At 43.2% G+C, this 25,216-nt stretch overlaps 1 protein-coding gene across 1 annotated transcript; it reads left to right on the forward strand.

The window, feature by feature from the left end:
- The first annotated feature begins 15,669 nt into the window (after positions 1-15,669).
- LOC134566136 (uncharacterized) lies at positions 15,670-21,447 on the forward strand. Its single transcript, XM_063425841.1, has 5 exons — positions 15,670-15,986; positions 19,317-19,495; positions 20,153-20,275; positions 20,414-20,512; positions 21,084-21,447. The coding sequence occupies exons 1-5, from the start codon at positions 15,670-15,672 to the stop codon at positions 21,347-21,349; spliced, it is 984 nt and encodes a 327-aa protein (XP_063281911.1). The 3' UTR covers positions 21,350-21,447.
- Positions 21,448-25,216: the final 3,769 nt, after the last annotated feature.

Here is a 25,216-nt window from a genome sequence, read left to right on the forward strand (position 1 = left end):
GAAGCCCTAGTGGGCTGAAACAGAACAAAAAATAAATAAATACATAAATTTAATGCTTCAAGCATGCCACTTATTTCCCTCCAGCATCTTCCATAGCTTGTATTAGGACCTTTGGGTCCGGGTCTACCTGGCCCTTCTCAGCGACCCGCCTCAGGGCCGCCTAGCCACCCTCCGTCTTTTCAGTCTCCCAAATCAAGCCATGACTGCCACATCTTTTCAAAGGATTGCATAGTGTTATGTACCATTGCCGTCAGTTTGTTCATAAGTAGATTTTCTTTAATTTGGTTTGTCACCTCTGCCATTGCTGGCACTGTGGTCCTCCGCCATATCTGAGCTATAGCCCATCTGGCTGCCAGTGTAACTTTATTCATTAGTTTATGCTGTCTGGTGGTCATACCTTCCACTGACCTGCCCAGCAGGAAGGCCCAGCAGGAAAGGGTCAGAGACCTCCTGACCACATTGTTCGAGAGACCAATGGACTTAGACCTTTTAGGTGACCCTCTCACAACACAAGGGTTAAAATGTAATACATTAAATTGTTATCCTAAGTTGTGCTGCTTTGTCTGTAGTTGACTCACCTCTTTGGCAGATATAATCAATCCTGTTGATCTTGCTGCGCCAGTCAGATTAGACCATACTTTATTCAGCTATTTCTGCAGAAGTGCCTCTAGTGTCTGCCAGATATATATTTTAGTTAGTATCATCATGTAATCACCATTACCATGGTGATCACCTAATTAGAGTACATCGAAAACTACTATTATTTGAAATATGGGTTCGGGAGGAGGGGGATTTCTATATATAACACTCCCATTGTAAGAAGTCAAGCAAGCTGTTTTAAAATGGTTTCCCAATAAGAGCATTTGGGGGAGTTTCTAGTTCATTTGGAAGTTATGGTTTAAATTCACATACTGCAGGCCAGAGATGGGGCTTTAGGAAGAGGTCACCAAATTATTTTGGGGCTCAAGCCTCAGGTACTGTTTACCCCTAGCAATGCCCCTGTCTAAAATATTTTATATAGTGGCAATTTCTGGAAAAGTGTGAGTCAAATAGTATTTAAAGTAATAAATCAAACATTAATGACTGTGTGTTGAGTTATTTTGAGGAGACAGCAAATTTACACTGCTATACTGGTTGTACACTTACTACTTTACATTGTAGCAGAGTGTCATTTCTTCAGTTTTGTCACATGAAAAGATATAATAAAATATTTACAAAAATGTGAGGGGTGTATTTACTTTTGTGAGATACTGTATAAACTTACCTTAGGAACCTACATTGCTCACAGCTCTTGGCCTCATGGACTTGGCACGGTGGCACCTGTCAAGTCTGCGCCACCTGTCAACTAAATATGGGACTCAGAGACTGTGATACAGTTTGTGCTTTGAACTGATCCAGAACTCCTAATGGTTACTTGACTAACTTTGTCAACGGGGATACTATTTCAAGTTTGGCTGAACACCACACCAAGTTTTTAAGTTTATATTTTTATTCTTTTATCTCAGGGTTGTTTTGCCAAAAGCTTTATGTTGTTTTGACAGAATGTTTGTTTAATATGCTCTTGGTGTCTCATAATATGCTTCTGCTTCAGGAGCACAAGGAGCACTTTCATATAGTATGCATTCCTCCCTGATGCCCCTTGGTTAGGTGCACTTTCTTTCTTGAGTAGCCAACAATACTCTAAAACGCACCACACCTTCTATTGGAGGAATCATTTTAATGTTGCCTACTCTAGTTTTACTCTTTAGTTGTCATATGTTACTTAATAACATGCTGTCACCCTCAATCTGCTATTTAGCTTGATCACTGATTAATCCCAGTATGTACAGTCTCGAGTATTTTCACCACATTTGGAACTTACATATACTGTTACTAATCGACGTAGACAGCGATAACTGTGAATCCTACGATTATATTGCAAATTATTTTTGTTTCCTCACGGCTTTGCTTCTAGAGTTATTTCCCTGATAATGGAAAAAAGGGAATTTGGGCGCATGGTTTTCTTACTGATTATTGTGTTGTGTTTATCTCAATGCTAATATGTTATTACATGCTTGTTTGCAAATTATTGCACACCAAATTAAGAATTAAAAAAAAAAAACAACAACCATTTGCTGCCTATTTTTAAAATGAAAATGTCCAATAAAGGATATAATTTTACCCCATAGTTTATTGTTTTACAAAGATGAAATAATTAAAATCATAAAAACAAGTAACACTTCTGTTTGTGGAATTTAGAATGGAGGGCAGCATTTTGATTTACCATAGTATAGAATGCTTCTTCAGTAGCAGTGTGAAACAATAGAATCATCATCTAGTTCCATACAATTATGCTCCACAGGTGGGAAAATGTTACAGGTAGCAGTAACAGCACTGAGGAGAGATATTATGATCTCAACTACATCTTTTCTTAGTACACAGACTTATAGATTTTATATATAAAGATATTTGTTTTAGTTTTTTTCCATTGAACTACATACATTGCTACACAGCAGTATATATCCCTCTATTCTAACTTTATTTTATAAAGGGTTACTCCAAGCATCATAACCACTACAGCCTGACATAGATGTAGGATGCCTTTCGTATTTCAATGGTTTGACCTCTTACCTGGCTCCCATCGGGTGCTGGCACTCCGTTCCTGCCAGGTGATGTGCATGCAGAAGCTGGATGATAATCCCATCAACTATTCATTGGCTTATGTCAGCCAATGAATGACTTTTTGTGCCTAGAAATATGCACCAAATTGACCTTGTCCCAGGCTGGCAAATGACACCCCGATGAGGCTGCCAAATGTGAAGTAACACTTCCGACATCAAGAGGTTAAACTCTTATAGAGAAGTGCTGCACATAGACTCTAAGTACCGTGACCATTTCAAATCACTGAAGTGATCATGGTGCTTGGAATAACCATTTAACGTTTTGAGTGTTAAGTATGAAAAAGTTGAATGGTGCTCTTTGCATGCAGGGCTGCCATTAGAAATGTTGGTGCCTCTTACACAGCTCAAGGCCTGGATACCTTGGGCTCACCCCTGAGTCCGCCCTCAAGAATAAGTATAGTGCCTGCAGTGTGTTTGTATGTAGTGTGTGCAATGTGTGTGTGAGTAATGGATGCATTGTGTGTAGTGGATGCAGTGTGTGTGTTTGTGCTAGTTAGTGGTATAGGATATTGGCTGAGGGGGGTTAGCTGGTTTAAATTTAGAATTAAGTCTATTCTCCCTCCCTGCCTTACACACATACACACATTGGAGTTATAGGACCATGATGGTGACCTTATCTAGTGAGCAGTTAAGCCTCAGTACTATGTTTTTTTTCTGCACATCATCCTTTTTTCACAATTTAATTATTAAATTTTGCTACAAATTCCAACAATTCACGAAAGTTACGATTTAGCAAGGCAAACAAGTGCTATTTTTTTTAAATATAATTCTTTATTTTTGCATGACATTCAAAACATTGTGCATGGATAATTATAGCGCATATGGTGCATCACAGAAGGACACAACACGAGGCGTGGTATCCAGCAGTTGTACAAATACATACAATAAATGTGGACCCTTAGTCTCATGTTTATGCACATTATTTCTTGGTGTTTACATAGTATGTCATGTTTTTAATGAAACATTATATGAAATAATTAAAGGACCATTATAGGCACCAAGACCACTTCAGCTCAATGAAGTGGTCTGGGTGCCAAGTCCATCTAGGGTTAACCCTGCAGCTGTAAACATAGCAAAAGGGTTAATCCAGCCTCTAGTGGCTGTCTCATTGACAGCCGCTAGAGGCGCTTCCGTGCTTCTCACTGTGAAAATCACAGTGAGAAGACGCTGACGTCCATAGGAAAGCATTGAGAAATGCTTTTCTATGGACTGATTGAATCTGCGCATGGCTCTTGCCACACATGCGCATTCAAAGCTGACGTCGGAAGAGGGAGGAGAGTTCCCCAGCGCAGAGGGAGCCCGGCGCTGGAGAAATGTAAGAGTTTAACCCCTTCAGCCCCCTTTAGCCCGGCGGGACTGGGACCCTGAGGGTGGGGGGGGGACCTAAAGACCCTATAGTGCCAGGAAAACGAGTTTGTTTTCCTGGCACTCTAGTGGTCCTTTAAACAACTAATAGAAGCAACACATGGATACTAATATCTCGGTAGCAGTTGTGACTCTAACGTCACCATCTAACAATATCGTTGGCAATTTTCGCTTGTCAAGTTTACCATCAATAGGTGTCAACTTCGTATCCAGGTTCAGATTGACAGTGTTAAAGAAACTGTAGGAGAGACAGAAAAGAATGAAAGTATAAAAGATAGATTTCCCAGGGGGTAGTAAGTCATGTTTCTAGCAGTATGATGCTGCGGGAAAGTCTTCATTGTTCCCCTTACTCTGGCTGTCAGGCTATCCATAAGGTGGGTTTCTCTGATTCTGTTTTGGACTGCCACCATATTCTGTACAGCCTGCTTAAGTCAAGAGAACGCCACTTCTCTACTGGCAGACAGAGTGATTTTATGCATGAGCTTCTCTTTGTGTCTGGTCCAGCCCTCCACTGACCTGTTTAGTAATTATACCCATGGGTCTGGATCCGGGGCTCTCTTAAAACACTTGTACCATGAGGTCCCTGACTGAGCTCCAGAATCCTTTTATGGGGGGGCAGTCCCACCACATATGTAAGTATGTGCCCTCATTTTACATCCCCTCCAGCATTCATCAGATTGCATACTGCATAACTTTACCGGTGTAGTGTACCATCAGAATATTATCTTCAAGGACTGTTGGAGTGTCACAAACTTGGAAGTAGAATTACTCTATTCTCTTTAGTTCTTCACCTAAGCTTCCCACTGGTCTATATAGGTTAGTCTAACCCAATCCTCAGTCTTCGAGCAGAGATGGGTGTACAGCAGTGTAATCAGACCCTTGGGCATTATTTCTGTCAGACATAATCGTTCGAGGAATGTAAGAGGTTTACAAGCTGCTTCCTTTATATATGAGGCCTATGGGTGAAGTCCCTAATCTGCAGATATCTGAAGAGGTCAGAGGGTGTGAGATGCGTTCGCTGTTTAATTTCCTCAAAAGTAACTACCTCCATGCCCTGGAAAAGGTGGCATATCCTTTGTAGGCCTGCCTGTTCTATATGCGCAAAATCCCTAGCTGCCATGCCTGGAGGGAATGCCCTATTTCGTAGGAAAGGCATGAGTGGGGAGGGGGATGATGCCAGTCTATATTTCTATATTGATGCATGCCATATCCTCAGGGAGTTAAGGATTGCAGGGCATGTGCTTCTCAGCATTGGTCTGTCTGACTTAGGCACCCACATTATAAATTGAGGGAGGTCCGCTCTCAGCATCAGTGATTCGATTTCTACCCACTTCTAGGGGAGAATGCCACATAGCAATTTGTGTCAACTGTGCCACCAAATAATAGAAGTGTAGGTGAGGTAAACCTAATCCTCCCTGCGTTTTCAGCCGGTACAATATGTGTTGTTTATTTTGCCATATAAAAGTACTTATCGCTCATTGCCGGGGAGCTAAGCGTGATTTAGAGATGTGTAAGAATAATGCCGGAACAAGAAGAGAATTTGTGGCAGAATATTCATGTTTACCATGTGGATCCGGCCAATCCGTGATATGGGTTTATCTGTTCACTTTTCCATGTCCCTTATGAGAGTTTGAATTAGGGGTGTGTAGTTCATATCATATCATTTATCTGGGTTTGCCGTTTATTGAATCCCTAGATACTTGGAGCGTTGTGTAATTTGTAGGTTATAGGAGTCCCTTATCAGCGCCATATCCCCCGCGGACAGCCCCACCGGCAAGGCGCTAGATTTAGCCATGTACGCCTTGTATCCTGAGAGTGGCACATAATCCTGCAGTACCTCTCTCAGAGCTGCCATGGACTCCTGTGGGTTCGTGAGCGTTAAGAGCTCATCATCCGCGTATGCCGACACTAGGAATTCCCTTTTCCCAACCCTCACCCCCTGTATATTTGGGTGTTTGCGTAATGTCTGCAATAGAGGTTCCAGTGACAAAGCGAACAGTAATGGGGACATCGGGCACCCCTGCCTAGTGCATCATGTAAATAAAACGGGTGTAGGGGAGCTTTTGAGATTTGGACCTGCACTGTCAGCTCTATACATGGTTTGTATTGGTGTAATATATGTCTCCAGGAATCCTAGGTGTGATAACAGTGTGAACAGGTAAGGTCACTTGACCCTATCAAAGGCGTTCTCCGCTTCAATAGAGATGACCAATGTGGGTTTGTTGGTAGCCACCTGTTTCCATATGATGTCTACATTTCTACAAGTGTTTTCAAACAGCTGTTTGCCTGGTATAAAGCCGACTTGAGTCAATCAAGGCCGATAAGAATGAGTTTAGTGTGGTTGCCAGAATTTTTGCAAAGATCTTCATGTCATGTGAGTGATATGGGCCTGTAACTTCTGGGGCTTAATGGGTCTTTTTCTGGTTTCTGGAGCATTATTATAGTGGCTAGGGACATTTCTTTGACGGGTACTCTTCCCTCCCTAAAGTCATTAGTCTTTCCAATTTCGGAATAAGTTCCTCTCAGAAGACTTTGTAATATCCCCCATCAAAGCCATCTGGTCCCGGGGCTTTGTTCCTCAAGGTCAAGCTTAGTAAACACTCTGGAGTCTGTCAAATAATTAAGCAATAAGAGGAATGGGGTAGGCGTTCTTAATGGTGATTTTGTTCAATGCCCTGTAATCGATACATGGGCGCAACTCACCATCCTTTTACAAAAAAAGAATCCTGCACCAGCAGACGAGGCTGATTTTTGTATATGGCCTTTATTCAATTAATCTTTACTATATTCCTCCATTACACTACTCTCCTGAGGAGATAGAGCATAGACTGCTCCCTTAGGTGGCATAGCGCCTGGTAGTAAGTTAATGGAACAGTCATATGGTCTGTGAGGAGGTAGAGTATTAGACTGAGTCTTGCTGAATACTTCTTTAATGTCTTGGTATTGCATAGGGATCTAGGGATTTTGAGATGTACTAGTGGGTAATTAAATAGTGCCCACTCTTTTGGTGACATGCAATATGCACCTTTCATTACAATCCTTACCCCATTCTAATATTTCCCCATTAGCCCAGTCAATATGAGGGTTATTCTTGCTAAGCCATGGGAATCCTAATATAATAGGACAAGAAGGAGATGCAATCACCTGAAATGGTAATGGGTAAGGTTTCATGCGTTATCAATGGTTGTGAGAGTGGTCTCCCATCAATAGCTTCAACAGCTACGGGTGATAGTCTCTCTTTGATAGGTATAGTATTACCTTTGACAAATTGAACATCGATGAAGTTTCCAGCAGCACCTGAATTCAAGGCTTTGCATGAAAAGTTATTTTTGTCAAAGGAGTAACCTATTTTTATTCTTTTCAGTGGACATTTCCATTACACCTAAGACGTGTCCCCTTAAGCTGCTTAGGTGCGGTAGTTAACTGGACATATAGGACAATTATTTCTCATATGTCCCTTCCTACCGCAAACGGGGTGATAAATGCATACTCATGCGTCTGGTCTTGTTTCTAGTATTTTCTCTGGTTCTCAATCTATTATCAATCTGCATGACAAAAGTGATAAATTCATTAAGCTTTTTGAGTAAGTCTTTGGCGGCAATCTCATCTAGCACAGTTTCAGATAATCCCTTTTTAAATGCAGAGATTAACCCACTATTAGTCCAGTCTACCTCGGAAGCTAGGGTACGACATTCTATGGCATATTCCGAGATAGACCGGTTCCCTTGTCTGATATGCATCAGGGCAGTAGAGGCATCATCCTCTCTGCCTAAAGGTTCAAACGTAAGTTTGAATTCCGTAAGGAACTCCTGGTAATTGTGTGCCACAATCCTATTACTCTCCCATAATGGATTGGCCCAAGCTAAAGCTTTACCTTTTAATTGATTCATTAGGTAACCAATGTTAGCTCTGTCTGTGGGAAAAGATCCCGGTGAGGCCTCAAAATGATACTTGATATTTGGTTAATGAATCCCCGGCATTCTTGAATATTACCATCAAAATGCAGGGGAGGAGATAGGGAGATAGTAGGTGCCTTGTGTACTATAGGTGGAGGTACATAAGGTGGAGGTGAGGCCGCAGGTTGCAGGTGTGCTGTTCACAAGCAGCTATGTGCTTACACAATTCTACAGGATCTATGGCCATGTCGTAATGTCAGGATTACAGTATTATCCAGCACGTAGAATTGTGTAACACAGAGGACTGATAGGTAACGTATACCGGACCTTAGAATGGCCGGACTAACGTACCAAAGAATAGTCAGGAATAGCCGAGGTCAAGGGACACAGAAAGAGACACAGCGATAAGGAAAAGCCAGGGGTCAGGGATGCCAGAAACCAGGGAAGTCAAAATCAATGCCAAAGTCAAATTACCAGAATAACCAGAATCAATAACATGCTCTCGCCACAAGTGAAACCACGACAGGGCACTGAGCAAGAGGAAAACCGGGCCTAAATACCCCGCCTGTGGATCTGATTGGTTGTAACCGGCCTTTGACCCCAAAGGCAGTTACCAGGTTCCTATTTGCACGATGACTGCTCAGCACAAACCCTCCTGTGGATTGATTGCTGCTCGGCACAACTTTTCCTGTATGAACAGTAAATGCCATTAATCAAATTTTTATAAGCGGATGAATACGTGACAGTTCCCTAGCAGTGCCATTATAACAATTTCCTCATTGGTAATTGTAGCATTCAGTCGTTCTCTTGCTTCTCTGGGTAACATGGGTAATCCTAGGTTGGCTAGGTATCTATGCGTTCGGTCCTCCACCCGGTCCTGCTGGTCAATTCCATCGGGGGAGTGGTTGTATAGTGATTTGTAAAAGTCTGTGAAGACAGAAGCAATATCAGTAGGTCTAGTTTTTATGGAGCCATCTGTGATATTATTTGGTCGTTGTCTGGATCTTAGGGTCCTGGCTAGCAGGGTGTCTATCTTATTGGCCTTCTCATAAAAGGTCCATTTTGACTAAGTGATGGACTTGGCTGTCTCGTCTAGGAGCAATTCTCGGATGGTGTGTCTCACCGTTTCTAACTGTCTCAGTGTTTTCCCCTCAGGGAGTGTTTGATGTCTTTGCTCTAACCGTCTGAGGTTTGTCAATAGTCTCTCTAGTGTCTGGGTCTCTCTCTTTTTTTTTTCACAGTGGCTAGTTGTATAAGGGATCCCCTTATTACTGTTTTGTGTGCTGCCCAGATGGTACCCGCCCCTATGTCTGGAGTGTCATTGTTATTAAAGTATTCTATTAAATCTTTCCAGACGGACTCTATGATCTTAGGGTCATGAAGGAGAGAGGTATTGAGTTTCCATGTCCATGGGGATGCACAGCAGAGATTCCCTAAAGATAGGGAGATCTCAGCATGATCCGACCATGTGATGGATCCCACCATTGAGCCCGCTACTTGGGCTAGAATACCAGTGTTGACCAGGAACAGATCAATCCTAAAGTCTTATGCGGGGTTGAGTAGAAAGTGTACGCGACTTTGCTTGGATGATGCACCCTCCACGCGATCACAAGGTCTGTGGTTGTCATACATTTGTGTAGGAGCCTGTCCTGACCCCCTCTACCCTGAGACCTAGGTAGGCCTCTGTGGGCACTTCTGTCTACCGTGGGACACTGCGCCGCATTAAAGTCCCCCCTTTTATGATCATGCCATGTGGGAGTGCCTGTATTTTAGATGCAAGGTGTTCCCAAAACATTGGGTCTGGCTGATTCGGAGCATATATATTTATCAAATGTATCCTGTGGGAAAGTAAAGTGCTGGACAGTATAATGTATCGTCCCTCCGAATCTGGATTGGTAGACGTGACAGTTATTTCTTATCAGGATCGCTACGCCGTTTCGTTTACGATACGATCTGGCTTTGTAAGCCATGTTATACGTGTGATCCTTTAGTCTGAGGTTAGCGTTTTGGGGGATATGTGTCTCCTTTAAAAGAGCACTCTTATGACCCCCCTGTGACACCTTAGGTATGGGGGCTTGAACTATGCTTGGTAAATCCCCTCGTAAAGCCCCATGGCCACCCATTATCCCTGTCAGCATCGTAACGTAGTATATCCAGTCCCATGTGTCCCCATACAATAACACATTCGTCGCTCTGTTGACCCGGTCTCCGGCTTCCTGCCACTCTCTTGGTAGGTGGGCGAGCTCCTCCATCTCAGCGTGCAAGCTAGGGCGGTTCAACGGAGGTGGAAGTCCTTGGCCCTGGAACAAACATGTCAATTCTCTGCCTGGCGAGAACACGAGTGTGTGGTCGTCTTTAAACACGAGCAATTTTAAGGTGTATCCCCAGGCATATCTTAGGCCAGCCCAGCATATAGTGTCTGTAATGGGCTTCCACTCCTGCCGCCTCTGAAGTGTGATGGGCGCCAGGTTTTGGTACAGGGTGAGTTCCGCACCTTCATGTTTAATAGTCCCTTCATTATAGCTTCCTTTGTTTGGAAGTGGAGGAACCAGATTACCACATCTCTTGGTGAATTTTGTTCTGAGCATAAGATCATGGAGAGGGCCATCTCCCGATTTCTCTGGTAGGCCCCGCAGGTGGATGTTATTGCGCCTCGACTGGTTGGCCATATCTTCCAGGGCAAATTCAACCTCATGCATTCGTGATGTGAGGCGATTCACCTGGATTGCCACAGTGTTGAATGCGGTCGTTGTGGTTTCTAGGCGTTCCTTCACAAGACTTCACAATTTCTCCCACTAGGTTCTATGTTCTGACCTCGGATAGCTTAGTGAGAATTTGGGTAGTATGCTCAGAGGGTTTATCTAGTGCATCATTAGCTCACTGAGAGGCTGGTGGAGAAGTTGGGCCTACCCCGGCGCATCGACTTTCCATCAATCCAGGTTTGAGGGCGCAAAGAGGTCCTTTACCGTGGCTCCCGGTTCCGGGCATCTTTTAGGGTGTTTTTTCGAATCCCTTTTCTCCATTTTTGCTTTACACAACTCTGGTTTTAGGCTTTGTATGCTATATGCTGCATGTTTGGAGTGAAGCTCTACACAGACGCGTCCAGCTTGCTCCTCGGTCAGGCCATACCCCCCAACAAGTGCTATTTTGAGTTCAAAGTGCAAGTAGATAGAGGTTATATTGGATTCCACAATGGAATCCATAGTGATTATTCCATATTTAATGAGAGGCCAGTATTCGAGAGTTGAGAGTGCCAGCTGATGTTCTCAGCCTATCACCTGTCACCTAGCAAAAACTTTCCTCATACTGTGGAGGCAGAAGATAGGAAAGAAGTCGGTGGGCAGTGATGTCTGGCATTGGAGGAACAACTTTGAGGTTAAAATGGTTTAATCTCTTAAGGTAAGACTGCACCCAGATATTCCTACCCCTTAAACAAAATCAGTGACTTGCAGTTGTTGGGAGAGTGGGAGTGTTCCCATAAAGATCATTCTTAAAGCATCACTGTCACTCCAAACGTACCATTCTCCTATTGTTTCCTCTTCCCTTGCTCTCCCAGAATCTGTTCTTCTTTTTTTCCTATCTGATCTAGTTTTCTGCAAAACATAAGACAAAGTAGGCATTACTTTGTCTATGTACTTTTCCTACGCTTGACTTTCTTTGACCAATGGAGCAGCTTAAAATCAGCTCCATTTCCTTTGTCAGAGAAAGTGTTTCCATCATACTCACCTTCCTCTTTGACGCAGGAAATTAGCTCCTCCTTGTGTCAAAGCAAGTCAAGCGTAGGAAAAATGCATAAGACTAAGGAGTCCCTACTTTGTCTTATGTTTTAAAGAAAACTAGATCAGATATAAAGAAAAGAAGAACAGATTCTGAGAGAAGAGGAAACAATAGGAGGCAAAAGCAAGTTTGGCATGACAGTGCTACTTTAAGTAGATTTACAAGAAATTTGCCTTTCACCCTTCTTTCATTCATTCCTTTACCATTCATTCACTTTTCAAAATGTCCAACAGAACCCTAATTTCATGGTGTGAAAACAAGGTTGGAGAAGGCAAATATAGTGTTACATTGAAAATAATTGCTCATGTGGTGGGTACAGGGCACAGACAAAAAAAAAAAGATATATGGCCGTGGTGCCTTCCTGGGACCTGTCCATAAACAGCAAGAATTTAGGTCAAAAATAGTCATATTGTAAAGAACATCTAAGCCATGTTTTAGCTAGTCTATGATTGTCTTGTCAATCTTCTCCAATCTCAATTATGTATTAAACCCCTTCAATGTTATTCATGCATATAATATATATCAATGTTCCCTTCCTAAAACTTATGTATAAGCATATAAACTCATACTTCCCGCTTGTATTCATTTTTTATTTCTGCATTTATTTCACAGTTGCAAAACAAGTTTCAATGCTTTGCAAAAGTATTTTGATCTTTTGAATATTGCCAAAGCAATATTTTGAATGAAAACTGTAAAAAAAAAGTGTTTTAAGAGTACATTTCAAAATCAAAATGATGTATTTTTGAGTAGAGTTTTAAACGAAAAACTGAAATACTCATTACAGCAAAAGGTGGCTTTCCTAACCGCATTGAAAGAAACACTATAGTCACCAAAACAACTTTAGCTTAAAGGACCACTCTAGGCACCCAGACCACTTCAGCTTAATGAAGTGGTCTGGGTGCCAGGTACCTCTAGGATTAACCCTTTTTTTTATAAACATAGCAGTTTCAGAGAAACTGCTATGTTTATAATGAGGGTTAATCCAGCCTCCAAATCCTCTAGTGGCTGTCTTATTGACAGCCGCTAGAGGCGCTTGCGTGCTTCTCACTGTGAAAATCACAGTGAGAGCACGCAAGCGTCCATAGGAAAGCATTGTAAATGCTTTCCTATGCGACCGGCTGAATGCGAGCGCGGCTCCTGCCGCGCATGCGCATTCAGCCGATGACGTCGCGATCAAGATGGAGAGGAGGAGGAAAGCTCCCCGCCCGGCGCTGGAAAAAGAGGTAAGTTTAACCCCTTCCTCTCTCCAGAGCCCGGCGGGAGGGGGTCCCTGAGGGTGCTCAGGGTACTCTAGTGCCAGGAAAACGAGTATGTTTTCCTGGCACTAGAGTGGTCCTTTAATGAAGCAGTTTTGGTTTATAGATCGTTACCCTGCCATCTCACTTGTCAATTCTCTGCCATTTAGGACTTAAATCATGTTGTTTATGCAGCCCTAGGCACACCTCCTCAAGTGTAACATGCACAGTCTTCCTAAACACTTCCTGTAAAGTGAGATCTAAGGTTTCTACTTCCTTTATTGCATAGTCTGTTTAATTTACAATGTCTTATCTCCTGCACTCTTAATATTTTGCTAGACCTTGCAGGAGACTACTTGTGTGATTAAAGGTCAATTTACAGATCAGGAGATTTAAAAAATGACTTAAATTACTAAAGTAAGTTAACATCTTATTTAAAATAAAATCATATTTCATACATGTTGTGTGAGTCACAGCCAGGAAATGTATGGCTAGACCTGCATACACAGAAACAAAAGTGATTTAACTCCTAAATGGCAGAGAATTGAGCAGTAAGACTGCAGGGGCATGATCTATACATTAAACCTGTTTCATTAAGTTGCTTTGGTGAATATAGTGTACTTTAAGACTTTGGGATAAGCATATACCAGCTTTGAACACTGTCTGGGACTTATTTGTAGCCATTCTAATTAGCAAATTTGCTCCAGATGGTTCAGGTCTGTTGGGTGGTGTCTGTAGATTGTCATATTCAAACAGTGAATCCACTCAATAGTTAAACCATGTATACAGAGGTAATTAGTACTACACCGCTGATTAATAAATATAGCATGGAGAATTAATAAACTATAGAGTATATGTACCTATTTTTTCAACTGATGTAGTTTGAGTCATCCATGTCTAACTGTGGTAGAATGCTCTTTCTTCTTTATTGTCACACCTTTTCATTAGATCTGCAACCTCACCAATGATCCTTATCCACAGTGGCACTTTTAGCTAGAGAAAAATGATCTCTTAAGTTGAGGACACTTGTCAGATAGATGTGTTGTTTTTTTTCAAATATTTATTTCACTTATATAAAAAGAAAGCTTCCAAAGCAGTGGGGGTGAATATTTTAGCATTTTTTATTATTATTATTTTAGGTTGTTTGTTTTTTTTTTCTTCAAAATATTTTCCAACATAAAATAAATTACACCTTCAAATAATTGCTATTAAGTTAAAATGTTTAAAGTATGAAACAGACCAATAGTTCAATGTATAGATTGTCTTTCAGTGAAATCTGATAATTGGTCAAGGGTCTGAATATTTTTGCAATTCATTATATGTGGATTTAAAATAAATAAATAAATAAATATGGTGGGTGTCTACACATAAACTATGTATAAAACACATTGTAACCTGAAACGGACCCATTGTTTACAGTGCTTTGTCATGGTTCCATTGATGACAAAGTTGTCTGGCAGCGAGAGACATTTAATCTATACATATAAAAGCTTGGTTTTCTGAGCCTCTTATATAAATTATTACATAACGAGTTACAAGGATTACGTAAACAACCAATCAGGAAGATATCAGATATGCACTAAAAATTCTAAAATGAAAATAAGCTGAATCATTACTATACCAACACTGCAGAATCATTTAAAAAAATGCTTCAATTATTCTTATTTTTTTTTATGTTCTCTTGATTAATAATACTGTTCTTGTCAGCGACAGGACCACTTAAGGATCTACATATTTTCCCATGTTGTTCATTTGTGCTCTGGAAAATTGCTACAATTAGTTTTATCTTTGAAAAGTGAGCAAAATAAGAGGTATGGCTGCTATAACCTTTTCTGGCAAACATCAGCAGATGAAAGAAAATAGAATAAGATTGTCAAATAGCTGTTTGGCATTACAAGCACTGCTTCTTACATTTCCTCTTAGACATAGTAACTCCCTACAGTAAATCTGCAGTACTATATTGCGACTCACAGAAATGCATTAGGCAGAAAAATGAGTCTGTTTCCCATCTAAGAGTGAGACATCCTGGTATAGTTTGTAAATCAGGTTGACGTCACAGGATCATTCCATGTAATGTGGTGCAAGATTGATCAAAAACAGAATTACTGGTATGTCATGTTATACCAGCACTATCTATAAACTCCAGGCTTGTATGGATAGGAAAGTTTTGTCTTGTTTTTTTTTTTTACCTTGATTTAAGAAACACTCCAAATGATTCGATATTGTCAAAAAAACATTTTTTTTTTATTATTTTACAAAGAATCCCTTAGACTTTAATGGTAGGTAAACCATTTAGAATTTTTTTTTTCTAACCATATTAAATCTTTTGGAAAGCTTATTAAATCCTTGGCCTTAATAAGAATATTTTTCAAATGCAGTCTTTTAGACTGCAAAAGAGGCATAAACTAATGGGTAGTGATGTCGCGAACACAAAATTTTCGGTTCGCGAACGGCGGACGGGAACTTCCGCAAATGTTCGCGAACGCGCGAACCGCCATAGGCTTCAATGGGCAGGTGAATTTTAAAACACACAGGGACTCTTTCTGGCAACAATAGTGATGAAAAAGTTGTTTCAAGGGGACTAACACCTGGACTGTGGCATGCCGGAGGAGGTTCCATGGCAAAACTCCCATGGAAAATTACATAGTTGACGCAGAGTCTGGTTTTAATCCATAAAGGGCATAAATGCATTGCTTTTGCTTAGTTTCTTGCGCTCATGAATCAAGTGACATAGACATGGATATAGTGGAGGGGGGCATTGGCCACTGTGGCCAGGAGGAAGGAGAAGCAAGTGGGAGAAGCAAGAGGAAGCAAAGAGAGCCTAGAATGTTAAAGGCAGTATGTCCTGGGAGGAAGAATAAGTACGCTGATAGCTTTCGTGCAGAGGAGAATACAGTACTGGTAAACAAGCGTTGCCAGTACTACCAATGTATGTTTGGGGGAGCAGCCAAAAAGACTTCAAGAGCAAAAAAGGACAATCGGTGGAGGAAGATTGTGGCAGCGGTGAATGCTGTTGGAGGGAACAACCGCACCCAGGAGGTGGTGAAGAAACTGTAAGTGCACTTATATTCCTAAAAAATAATTTTCTTTATGCCATGTTTTTTTTAAACATTTTTTTTCCTCCATGTGCTTTTGCTACACACCCCCACCAGTGGCAGCTATGCTTTTAAAGTCTTTTAAAAGTGAGGGTTGGGTCACTTAAGCACATAGAGGGAAAAAAACATTATGTGCAGCCAGTGGCGTACACACAACCCATGGGGCCCCGGTGCGAAAACTGATCCGTGCCCCCCCTCCCCCCCCCGCGCGCGCGCTTACTCTGCGCGGGCTGGGGCCGCAACACATGGTGGCGGGCACCTGGTCGCAGGGCTGCGACCCCTGCGACCACGTTATGTACGCCAGTGCATGCATAAACACATACACTTAAAGGACCACTACAGACACCCAGATCACATCAGCTCAATGAAGTGGTCTGGGTGCCAGGTCTCTCTAGTTTTAACCCTGCAGCTGAAAACATAGCAGTTTCAGAGAAACTGCTATGTTTCACTGAGGGTTAATCCAGCCTCTAGAGGCTGTCTCATTGACAGCCGCTAGAGGATTTTCTGCGTTTCTCACTGTGAAAATCACAGTGAGAAGACGCTGAACGTCCATAGGAAAGCATTGAGTAATGCTTTCCTATGGGCGGTTTGAATGCGCGCGTGGCTCTTGCCACGCATGCGCATTCGGAGCTGAGAGGCGGATCGGGGCAGAGAGATCCCCAGCGCCAAGGGAGTCCGGCGCTGGAGAAAGGTAAGTGCTTAAGACACACACGCACACATTAACTGACAGACACACATACACACTCACTAACAGACGCACACAGACACACACTCTAACACTAACACGCACACTCCAACACACACACTAACACACACACACTCTAATACTAACACACACACACACTAACACACACACACTCTAATACTAACACACACACACTCTAACACTAAGACAAACACTCTAACACTTACACACACACACACTCTAACACACGCTCACACTCACTAACATACACTCACACACACTCACTAACATACACTCACACACACACTCACTAACACACTCACTAACACACACTCACTAACATACACTCACACTCACTAACACACACTCACACTAACATACACTCTCACTAACATACACTCTCACACACACACACACTAACATACACTCACACACACACACACTCACACACTAACTAACACACACTCACACTAACATACACTCACACTAACATACACTCACACTAACATACACTCACACTAACATACACTCACACTAACATACACTCACACACACACACACTAACGAACATACACTAACACACTCACACACTAACACTCACACACTAACACTCACTCACTAACACACACTCACTAACACACACTCACTAACATACACTCACACTGACATACACTCACACTGACATACACTCACACTGACATACACTCACACTCACACACACTCACACTAACACACACTCACACTAACACACACTCACACTAACATACACTCACACTAACATACACTCACACTAACATACACTCACTAACATACACTCTCACACACACACACACGTTTTTTTTTTCTATTTAATCCCCCCAGCCTCCTTACCTGTGGGAGAGCTGAGGGGATTCCCTGGGGTCCAGTGGTGTCACCCGGCGGGCAGTCAGTCAGGCTGGCGGGCGCGCGAGGGAGCACTCTCCCCTGAGTGCTCCCTCTTCAGCTCCCTCGCGCGCCGCGTACTGATGCCGGAGCCGGAAGATGACGTCAATTTCCGGCTCCGGTTTCAGTGCAGTGCGCGAGGGAGCTGAAGAGGGAGCACTCAGGGGAGAGTGCTCCCTCGCGCGCCCGCCAGCCTGACTGCCCGCCGGGTGTAAGCAGGGCCAGCCTCGTGAGTACATACCTGGGTCGCAGGGCGGCCAGGCCCCCTGGTGGGCCGGGCCCGGTCGCAGCCGCGACCCCTGCGACCCCGGTATGTACGCCACTGTGTGCAGCTCAGCTTTAAAGGAACACTATAGTGACAGGAATACATGTTTGCATTCTTGTCACTATAACTGTGAAAACACAGTTTAACCTCCCTCTGGCACTGCAGGTCCCCTCTCCCTCCCACCCCCCACCTCAGGGGGAGACCGATTGCGCATGCGCGGACGCTGGCGGGGTGAGACCTAATGCGCATGCGCGGAAATGCTGCACATGTGCGGCAATGCTGCACATGCGCATTAGACCTCCCCATCGGAAAGCATTGAAAAATGCTTTCAATGCTTTCCTATTGGGGTTTCAGCGACGCCACTCGAGGAGGAGTTAACCCTGCAAGGTAAATATTGCAGTTTATGAAAACTGCAATATTTATTTACAGTTGCAGGGTTAAGGGTAGTGGGAGTTGGCACCAGACCACTCCAATTGGCAGAAGTGGTCTGGGTGCCTGGAGTGTCCCTTTAATTACTCATCCTTATAGCAGAGCTGTGCTCTGCCTCCTTGGCTGTGATCTTCATAATTGCCAAGATCAGCAAATCCAATGCTTTCCAATAGAAAAGCATTGGGAGGCTGTCATGTTGCAAAACGCCGCTGTTCTATCAGATATCTATATCTATCAGATTTCTATATTGACGTCACTTCCGGTGCCCCCATGTCACCAGAAGTGACGCGAGATCAGCTGCGCGCTAGGTACCGCGAGCATGTGTGCCGCCTCTGATGACACTCGATCAGCTGGCCCTTTAATCTGAAGGGTGTACCGCGCATGCGCTCGGCACATCCTCCTGCTATAGAAATCTGATGGGTGTAATGTGTATGCGCCCAGCCCATCCATCAGATATAGCGATCTGATGGGTGTGCAGCACATCATTCAGATATAGAAATCGGATGGGTGTACTGTGCATGCGTGCAGCACATCCATCAGATATTGCAATCTGATCTACAAATCTGACGGATTTCTGTACCACAGCTTTCACTGTGTAGTAACATACACAGTGTAGGTGAATGTGGTGTTAAATAAGGGAGATGCACGGTTAATGGGGGTGACACACAGGGACAGGGGGTTAATTGGGGTGATACACATGGGATGGGGGATATGGAGTGGTGACCAAAAGTTGCCTAACAACCCAGAAGTCCCTCTAGTGGCCATCTGGTAGCCAGCCACTAGAGGTGGAGTTAACACATAAAGATAATTATTGCAGTTGCACTTGCAATAGTTACCTTTACACAGTTAAGCGACCTGGGACACTGAACCCAGACCACTTCAATGTGCTGAATTGGTCTGGGTGCCTATAGTATCCCTTTAAACATGTCAGTAAACATATTTTTAGAAACATATTAAAGTAATTAATCAATTACACATGTCATTGCAGTTACTACGACATCAGGCGGATGGTGAAGAGGAAGGTGAAGGCAGCAGCCGCCTCCAGGAAGACAGGAGGCAGTTCACAAGAACCGGACCTGCTGCCCTACGAAGAGGAGCTCCTGCAGTTCGTGGGAAGAGACAACCTCCTTGGGATTGAGGGGACATCTGGCGCTGAAACATCTGAAGGTATGTTGTTAAAGGACCACTATAGTGCCAGGAAAACAAACTCGTTTTCATGGCACTATAGGGTAATTAGCCCCCCCCCCCCAACCCTCGTGTCCCCGTTCCCACTTCAGCCACTTACCTTTATCCAACCCCTTCAGCCACTTACCGTTCTCCAGCGCCGGGCTCCCTCGGCGCTGGGGAACACTCCTCCCTCTGCCGACGTCAGCTCCGAATGCACAGCAAGAGCCGTGCGCACATTCAAACCACCCATAGGAAAGCATTACTCAATGCTTTCCTATGGACGTCCAGCATCTTCTCACTGTGATTTTCACAGTGAGAATCGCGGAAGCGCCTCTAGTGGCTGTCAGTGAGACAGCCACTAGAGGCTGGATTAACCCTCAGTGAAACAGCAGTTTCTCTAGAATGGCTATGTTTTCAGCTGCAGGCTTTAAACTAGAGGGACGTGGCACCCAGACCACTTCATTGAGCTGAAGTGGTATGGGTGCCTATAGTGGTCCTTTAACCCCTTAAGGACATATGACATGTGTGACATGTCATGATTCCCTTTTATTCCAGAAGTTTGGTCCTTAAGGGGTTAAATTCATATTTGTTAGTCGAAATGTACATATATCAGTTTTCTTGTGTTAACCTTCCAATGTGTGTTTTCTATGCCATCAGTGCAAGCCCCTCAATCCCCAGAAGAGGCACTAGGAACTGCAGGAGATGCTGTCTGCATGGAGAGCAGGGCAGCAGGTTCACCTCCTGTCTCCCTGGAAATGCGCCTGGCTTCACTTTCCTCTCGTAAGTACTTGCATAGCATTGTTAGATAAATGTTATGTGTGTGTGTGCGTGCGCATTTAAACATGCACACACACACACACACACAAGTATGTGATTTTACTGTATATGAAGTTAATTTATCACATACATGTATTTCAGACCATTCGCAACTTGTCAACGTTTCTTCACCACGTATGAGTGTGGTTTCCCTCCAACAGCCGGCCACTGGTGTCCAGGAACAGGGATCCACTGCTGAGCGTAAGTAAAAAATGCTTTAACTCTACACATTTTCTTTGCAGGCATACTAGTTTATGTAACATGCAGGGCCGGGTCGACCACTAAGCAAACTAAGCGTCTGCCTAGCACGCACTGGCCAGGGGGCTTAATGTCTGGGTGACCAGCAGGGGTGGGGGGAGCTCACATCGCTCCTCTCCTTCTGTTCACTTTATTTACTGTGGCTGAGTGGACCACGTGTGATCTTATCTACCATCTACTTGCCCTGAAAGGAAGCTGAGGTCAACGATCAGCTTCCTGTCATGCAGAAGAAACAGGAGATTCTCTACCTGGGGACGCTCGGCCACGATACATGTAGTGAGATTAGAAGGAAAGGGAGGTGGGCACAAAGACATGCGTTGAGAGGTCACAAAGAGACGGAGAAAGGGCTAGGGGGGACAAAGATGCATAACTATACTTAGACATAATAATAAATTAATAGCATGACTGCATATATCTCATTTCCAAGTTTAAATAATATTGTTGTACAGATGATAGTAAGCATTGCAACATATGACGCATGCTAACAATGTTCTTTCTCTGTTCTCCCCTATAGGTTCTGATGGTACTCTCCCCCTGCAAGAGGAGGGTACCATTACCCTAACTGCAGTGGATCCTGATTCAGTGACATCAGTGGCCGAAGAAATGCAGTCGCCACAACTTCCTTCACCATTGGCTGCGCTGTATGCGACGATCCAGGCTCGTCAAGCTGAACTGGAGACGTCCATACAGCAGGATAGGGAGAATCAGCGAGAACTATTGCAGAATGTAATAACCGAGGTACGCTCCATGTCTAACGTTTTGAATGAGGGCGTTAGGTAATTTACATCAGCAATGGTTTCCTTGCAGCAAAATATGCAGCGCTTTATGGAAATGAGGGAGGAAGAGTGCATTTTAATGCGCGCGCAAGCTGACCATAATTTGGGCATAACCATTGCTGATGTAGATAGCCTAGTTCGTGAACGACAAGCGCAGGGTCTTCCCAGAAGGGATGATGATGATGAATAGATATCTGTGGGAAGAATTCACTCAGATGTTTATTTCTCATTATCATCCACAAATGTGAACACAACTGACGCTGTTCATTATAGGTTGTTACGTTCTCAATTTCCTCCTGGTTTTCCCTATCCTTCCCCTGAATATACATTGGTTCATTCTCCTCTGCACTATATCCTCCCAGGACTGCTCCTAACAACCTGGGCTGCCTTTGCTTTGTTGCTTCTCCCACTTGCTTTTCTAAATAAAAAAATATTGGATTACAACTTCTGACTCCTCTTTTCTTTAATAATTTATATATATATATATATATATATATATATACATACATACACACACACACTTGAATGAAAAATATCACTATATATATATATATATATATATATATATATATATATATAAATACCTATATATAAAAAAGAATGACAAAAAATTATATATATATATATACACACACACACAGACATAAAGCAAATAGTGAACAGAGCACTCCTTAGGAAATTTTCAATTGTGTATTTAAGTAATCTTGATTACTTATGAAATACAAGATTGAAAATTTCCTAAGGAGTGCTACCGTTCAGTATTTGCTTTATGTTTGGCGCTGGAAGCACCCAGGTATTACAAGTTATATTTTTTAATGATGGATTGGTGAGTGTCGGAGGTCGGATTATATATATACACAAACACGTATGTATATATAATAATTCTATGTATATATTCATGTAATATTTTTACATAATTAGGTCATTTTAATAATTACAATTTGCAGGACCTGCCTGACAACCCAGGCCAAAAGTCCAGGGAATTTAATTTGCTAGCACTGTATTTAACCCTGTAACTTTCTATGACACCATAAAACCTGTACATGGGGGGGTACTGTTTTACTTCGCTGAACACAAATATTAGTGTTTCAAAGCAGTAAAATGTATTACAACGATAATATCGTCAGTGAAAGTGACATTTTTCTACACACAAATGGCACCCGGACGAGATAATTGTTGTGGTACATTTTACTGTTTTGAAACACATATTTTTGTGTTCAGCGAAGTCTCCTGAGTATAACAGCACCCCTCATGTACAGGTTTTATGGTTGTAACTGATCAACGGGCACCCTGACTGGGTACCTTCGTTGGAGGACGCTCCTAGCGCTTCCTGAGGGCTTCCAGCACTCCAGCCGACACCATAACCACCGTAGACTCCTTCAGAGCGCAAACCAGGAACAAGCTCTTGCAAGAGTTTAGTAGTGATTATAGCAAGGGAATATGCAGAGCATAGCAATCCCTTGTAGCAGATTCCCCCAATAAGAGACAGGACTCAAATTGAGGGTGAAGAAGAACTGAAGCTTTTAATGAGACACTGCTTTTATGCACATTCTGCACACATAGTACTGCCCACAGGGGTTTGTAAAACAACCAATCAATACGTACAATACACTTAGACACTCCCAGCAATTACAGACAAAATACTCCCCTCTGCCTGTGATTTAATTACCTTACACAATGGGTAAATGTAATTATCACCGGCAGAGAAATAACGTTTTTACACATGTACTATAACTTTAAAACTATACATTCAATATTCAAAAAAACATTATTATTCAGCACACTTTAATTATAAACATAGTCAAAATTCAGCCAATTACATCCAGGGGTTTAAAAGTTAGCTGGAGGTCCCTTTATGACAGACCGCCAGGGCCGTCTTTAACGCGGGGCAAACGGGGCAGCTGCCCCGGGCCTAGTTGCTCCTGGGGGGCCAGAGCAGCTGCTCTGTGGGCCCCGCGATTTGAGCAGCCTCCATGTACCCGGCGGTGCAGCTCCCGCACACTGAGGCGGCTCCCTGGGTGGCCCATACACTAAGGGCCACCCGGGGAGCATGTGTCAGCAGGGGCCTGGTCGGGCGCTGTGGCGCTTAAACAGCGCGACCGGGCTCCTTCCTGTTCTGCAGCCGGCTGGGAGGAAGTGACGTCACTTCCTCCCACCGGAGATAATAGCTGCGCGGGAGGAGGAAGGCAGGGAGGAGGGGAGTTCCAGAGGAGAACTCCCATCTGCCTCAGCCTGCCACTGGACCAGGGAAACCACCCTCCAGGAAAAGGTAATAACCTGGAGGGTGGCTAAATGTATGTCAGTAGGTCTGTGTGTGTGTGTGTGTGTGTGTGTATGTGTGTGTATGTCAGTGTGTCTGTGTGAGTGTGTGTGTCTGTGTGTGTGTATGTCAGTATGTCTGTGTGTCAGTATGTTTGTGTGTGTATGCCAGTATGTCTGTGTGTGTGTATGTCAGTATGTCTGTGTGTCAGTATGCCTGTATGTCAGTATGTCTGTTTCAGCATGTCTGTGTGTGTGTGTCAGTATGTGTGTATGTGTGTGTCAGTAGGCCTGTGTGTGTGTCAGTATGTCTGTCAGTGTATGTGTCTGTGTGTATGTATGTATGTCTGTGTGTGTGTGTCAGTATGTCTGCCAGGATATATTTGTGTGTCAGTATGTATCTGTGAATGTTTTAATGTCTGTCTGTATGTGCCAGTACGTATGTCAGTGTGTATGTCAGTATGTCTGTGTGTGTGTGTGTGATTGTGTATGTGTGTGTCAGTAGGTCTGTGTGTGTGTGTCAGTATGTCTGTCAGTGTATGTGTCTGTGTGTGTATGTATGTATGTCTGTGTGTGTGTCATTATGTATCTGTGAATGTTATAATGTCTGTCTGTGTGTATGTGCCAGTACGTCTGTCTGTGTGTATGTCAGTGTGTATGTCAGTATGTCTGTGTGTGTCAGCATGTCTGTGTATGTCAGTATGTCTGTGTCAGTATGTCTGTGTGTGTATGTAAGTATGTCTGTGTGAGTGTATGTGTGTGTCAGTAGGCCTGTGTGTGTGTCAGTATGTCTGTCAGTGTATGTGTCTGTGTGTATGTACGTCTGTGTGTGTGTGTCAGTATGTCTGCCAGGATATATTTGCGTGTCAGTGTATGTGTGTGTCAGTAGGCCTGTGTGTGTGTGTCAGTATGTCTGTCAGTGTATGTGTCTGTGTGTGCATGTATGTATGTATGTCTGTGTGTGTGTCATTATGTATCTGTGAATGTTTTAATGTCTGTCTATGTGTGTATGTGCCAGTACGTATGTCAGTGTGTATGTCAGTATGTCTGTGTGTGTGTGTCAGCATGTCTGTGTGTGTCAACATGTCTGTGTGTGTGTGTGTGTATGTAAGTATGTCTGTGTGTGTGTGTGTGTGTGTGTCAGTAGGCCTGTGTGTGTGTCAGTATGTCTGTCAGTGTATGTGTCTGTGTGTGTGTCAGTATGTATCTGTGAATGTTTTAATGTCTGTCTGTGTGTATGTGCCAGTATGTCTGTCTGTGTGTATGTCAGTGCGTATGTCAGTATGTCTGTATGTGTGTCAGCATGTCTGTGTATGTCAGTATGTCTGTGTCAGTATGTCTGTGTGTCTATGTAAGTATGTCTGTGTGAGTGTATGTGTTTGTCAGTAGGCCTGTGTGTGTGTCAGTATGTCTATCAGTGTATGTGTCTGTGTGTATGAACATCTGTGTGTGTGTCAGTATGTCTGCCAGTATATATTTGTGTGTCAGTGACTGTGTGTGTCAGTATGTATCTGTGAATGTTTTAATGTCTGTCTGTGTGTGTATGTGCCAGTACGTCTGTGATTGCGTGTTGGGCGTAATTGGGGGGTGAGGCGATGGGAGGGGCAGGGCC

This window comes from Pelobates fuscus, chromosome 6 (genome assembly GCF_036172605.1).
Source record: "Pelobates fuscus isolate aPelFus1 chromosome 6, aPelFus1.pri, whole genome shotgun sequence".
Taxonomy (NCBI): Eukaryota; Metazoa; Chordata; class Amphibia; order Anura; family Pelobatidae; genus Pelobates; species Pelobates fuscus.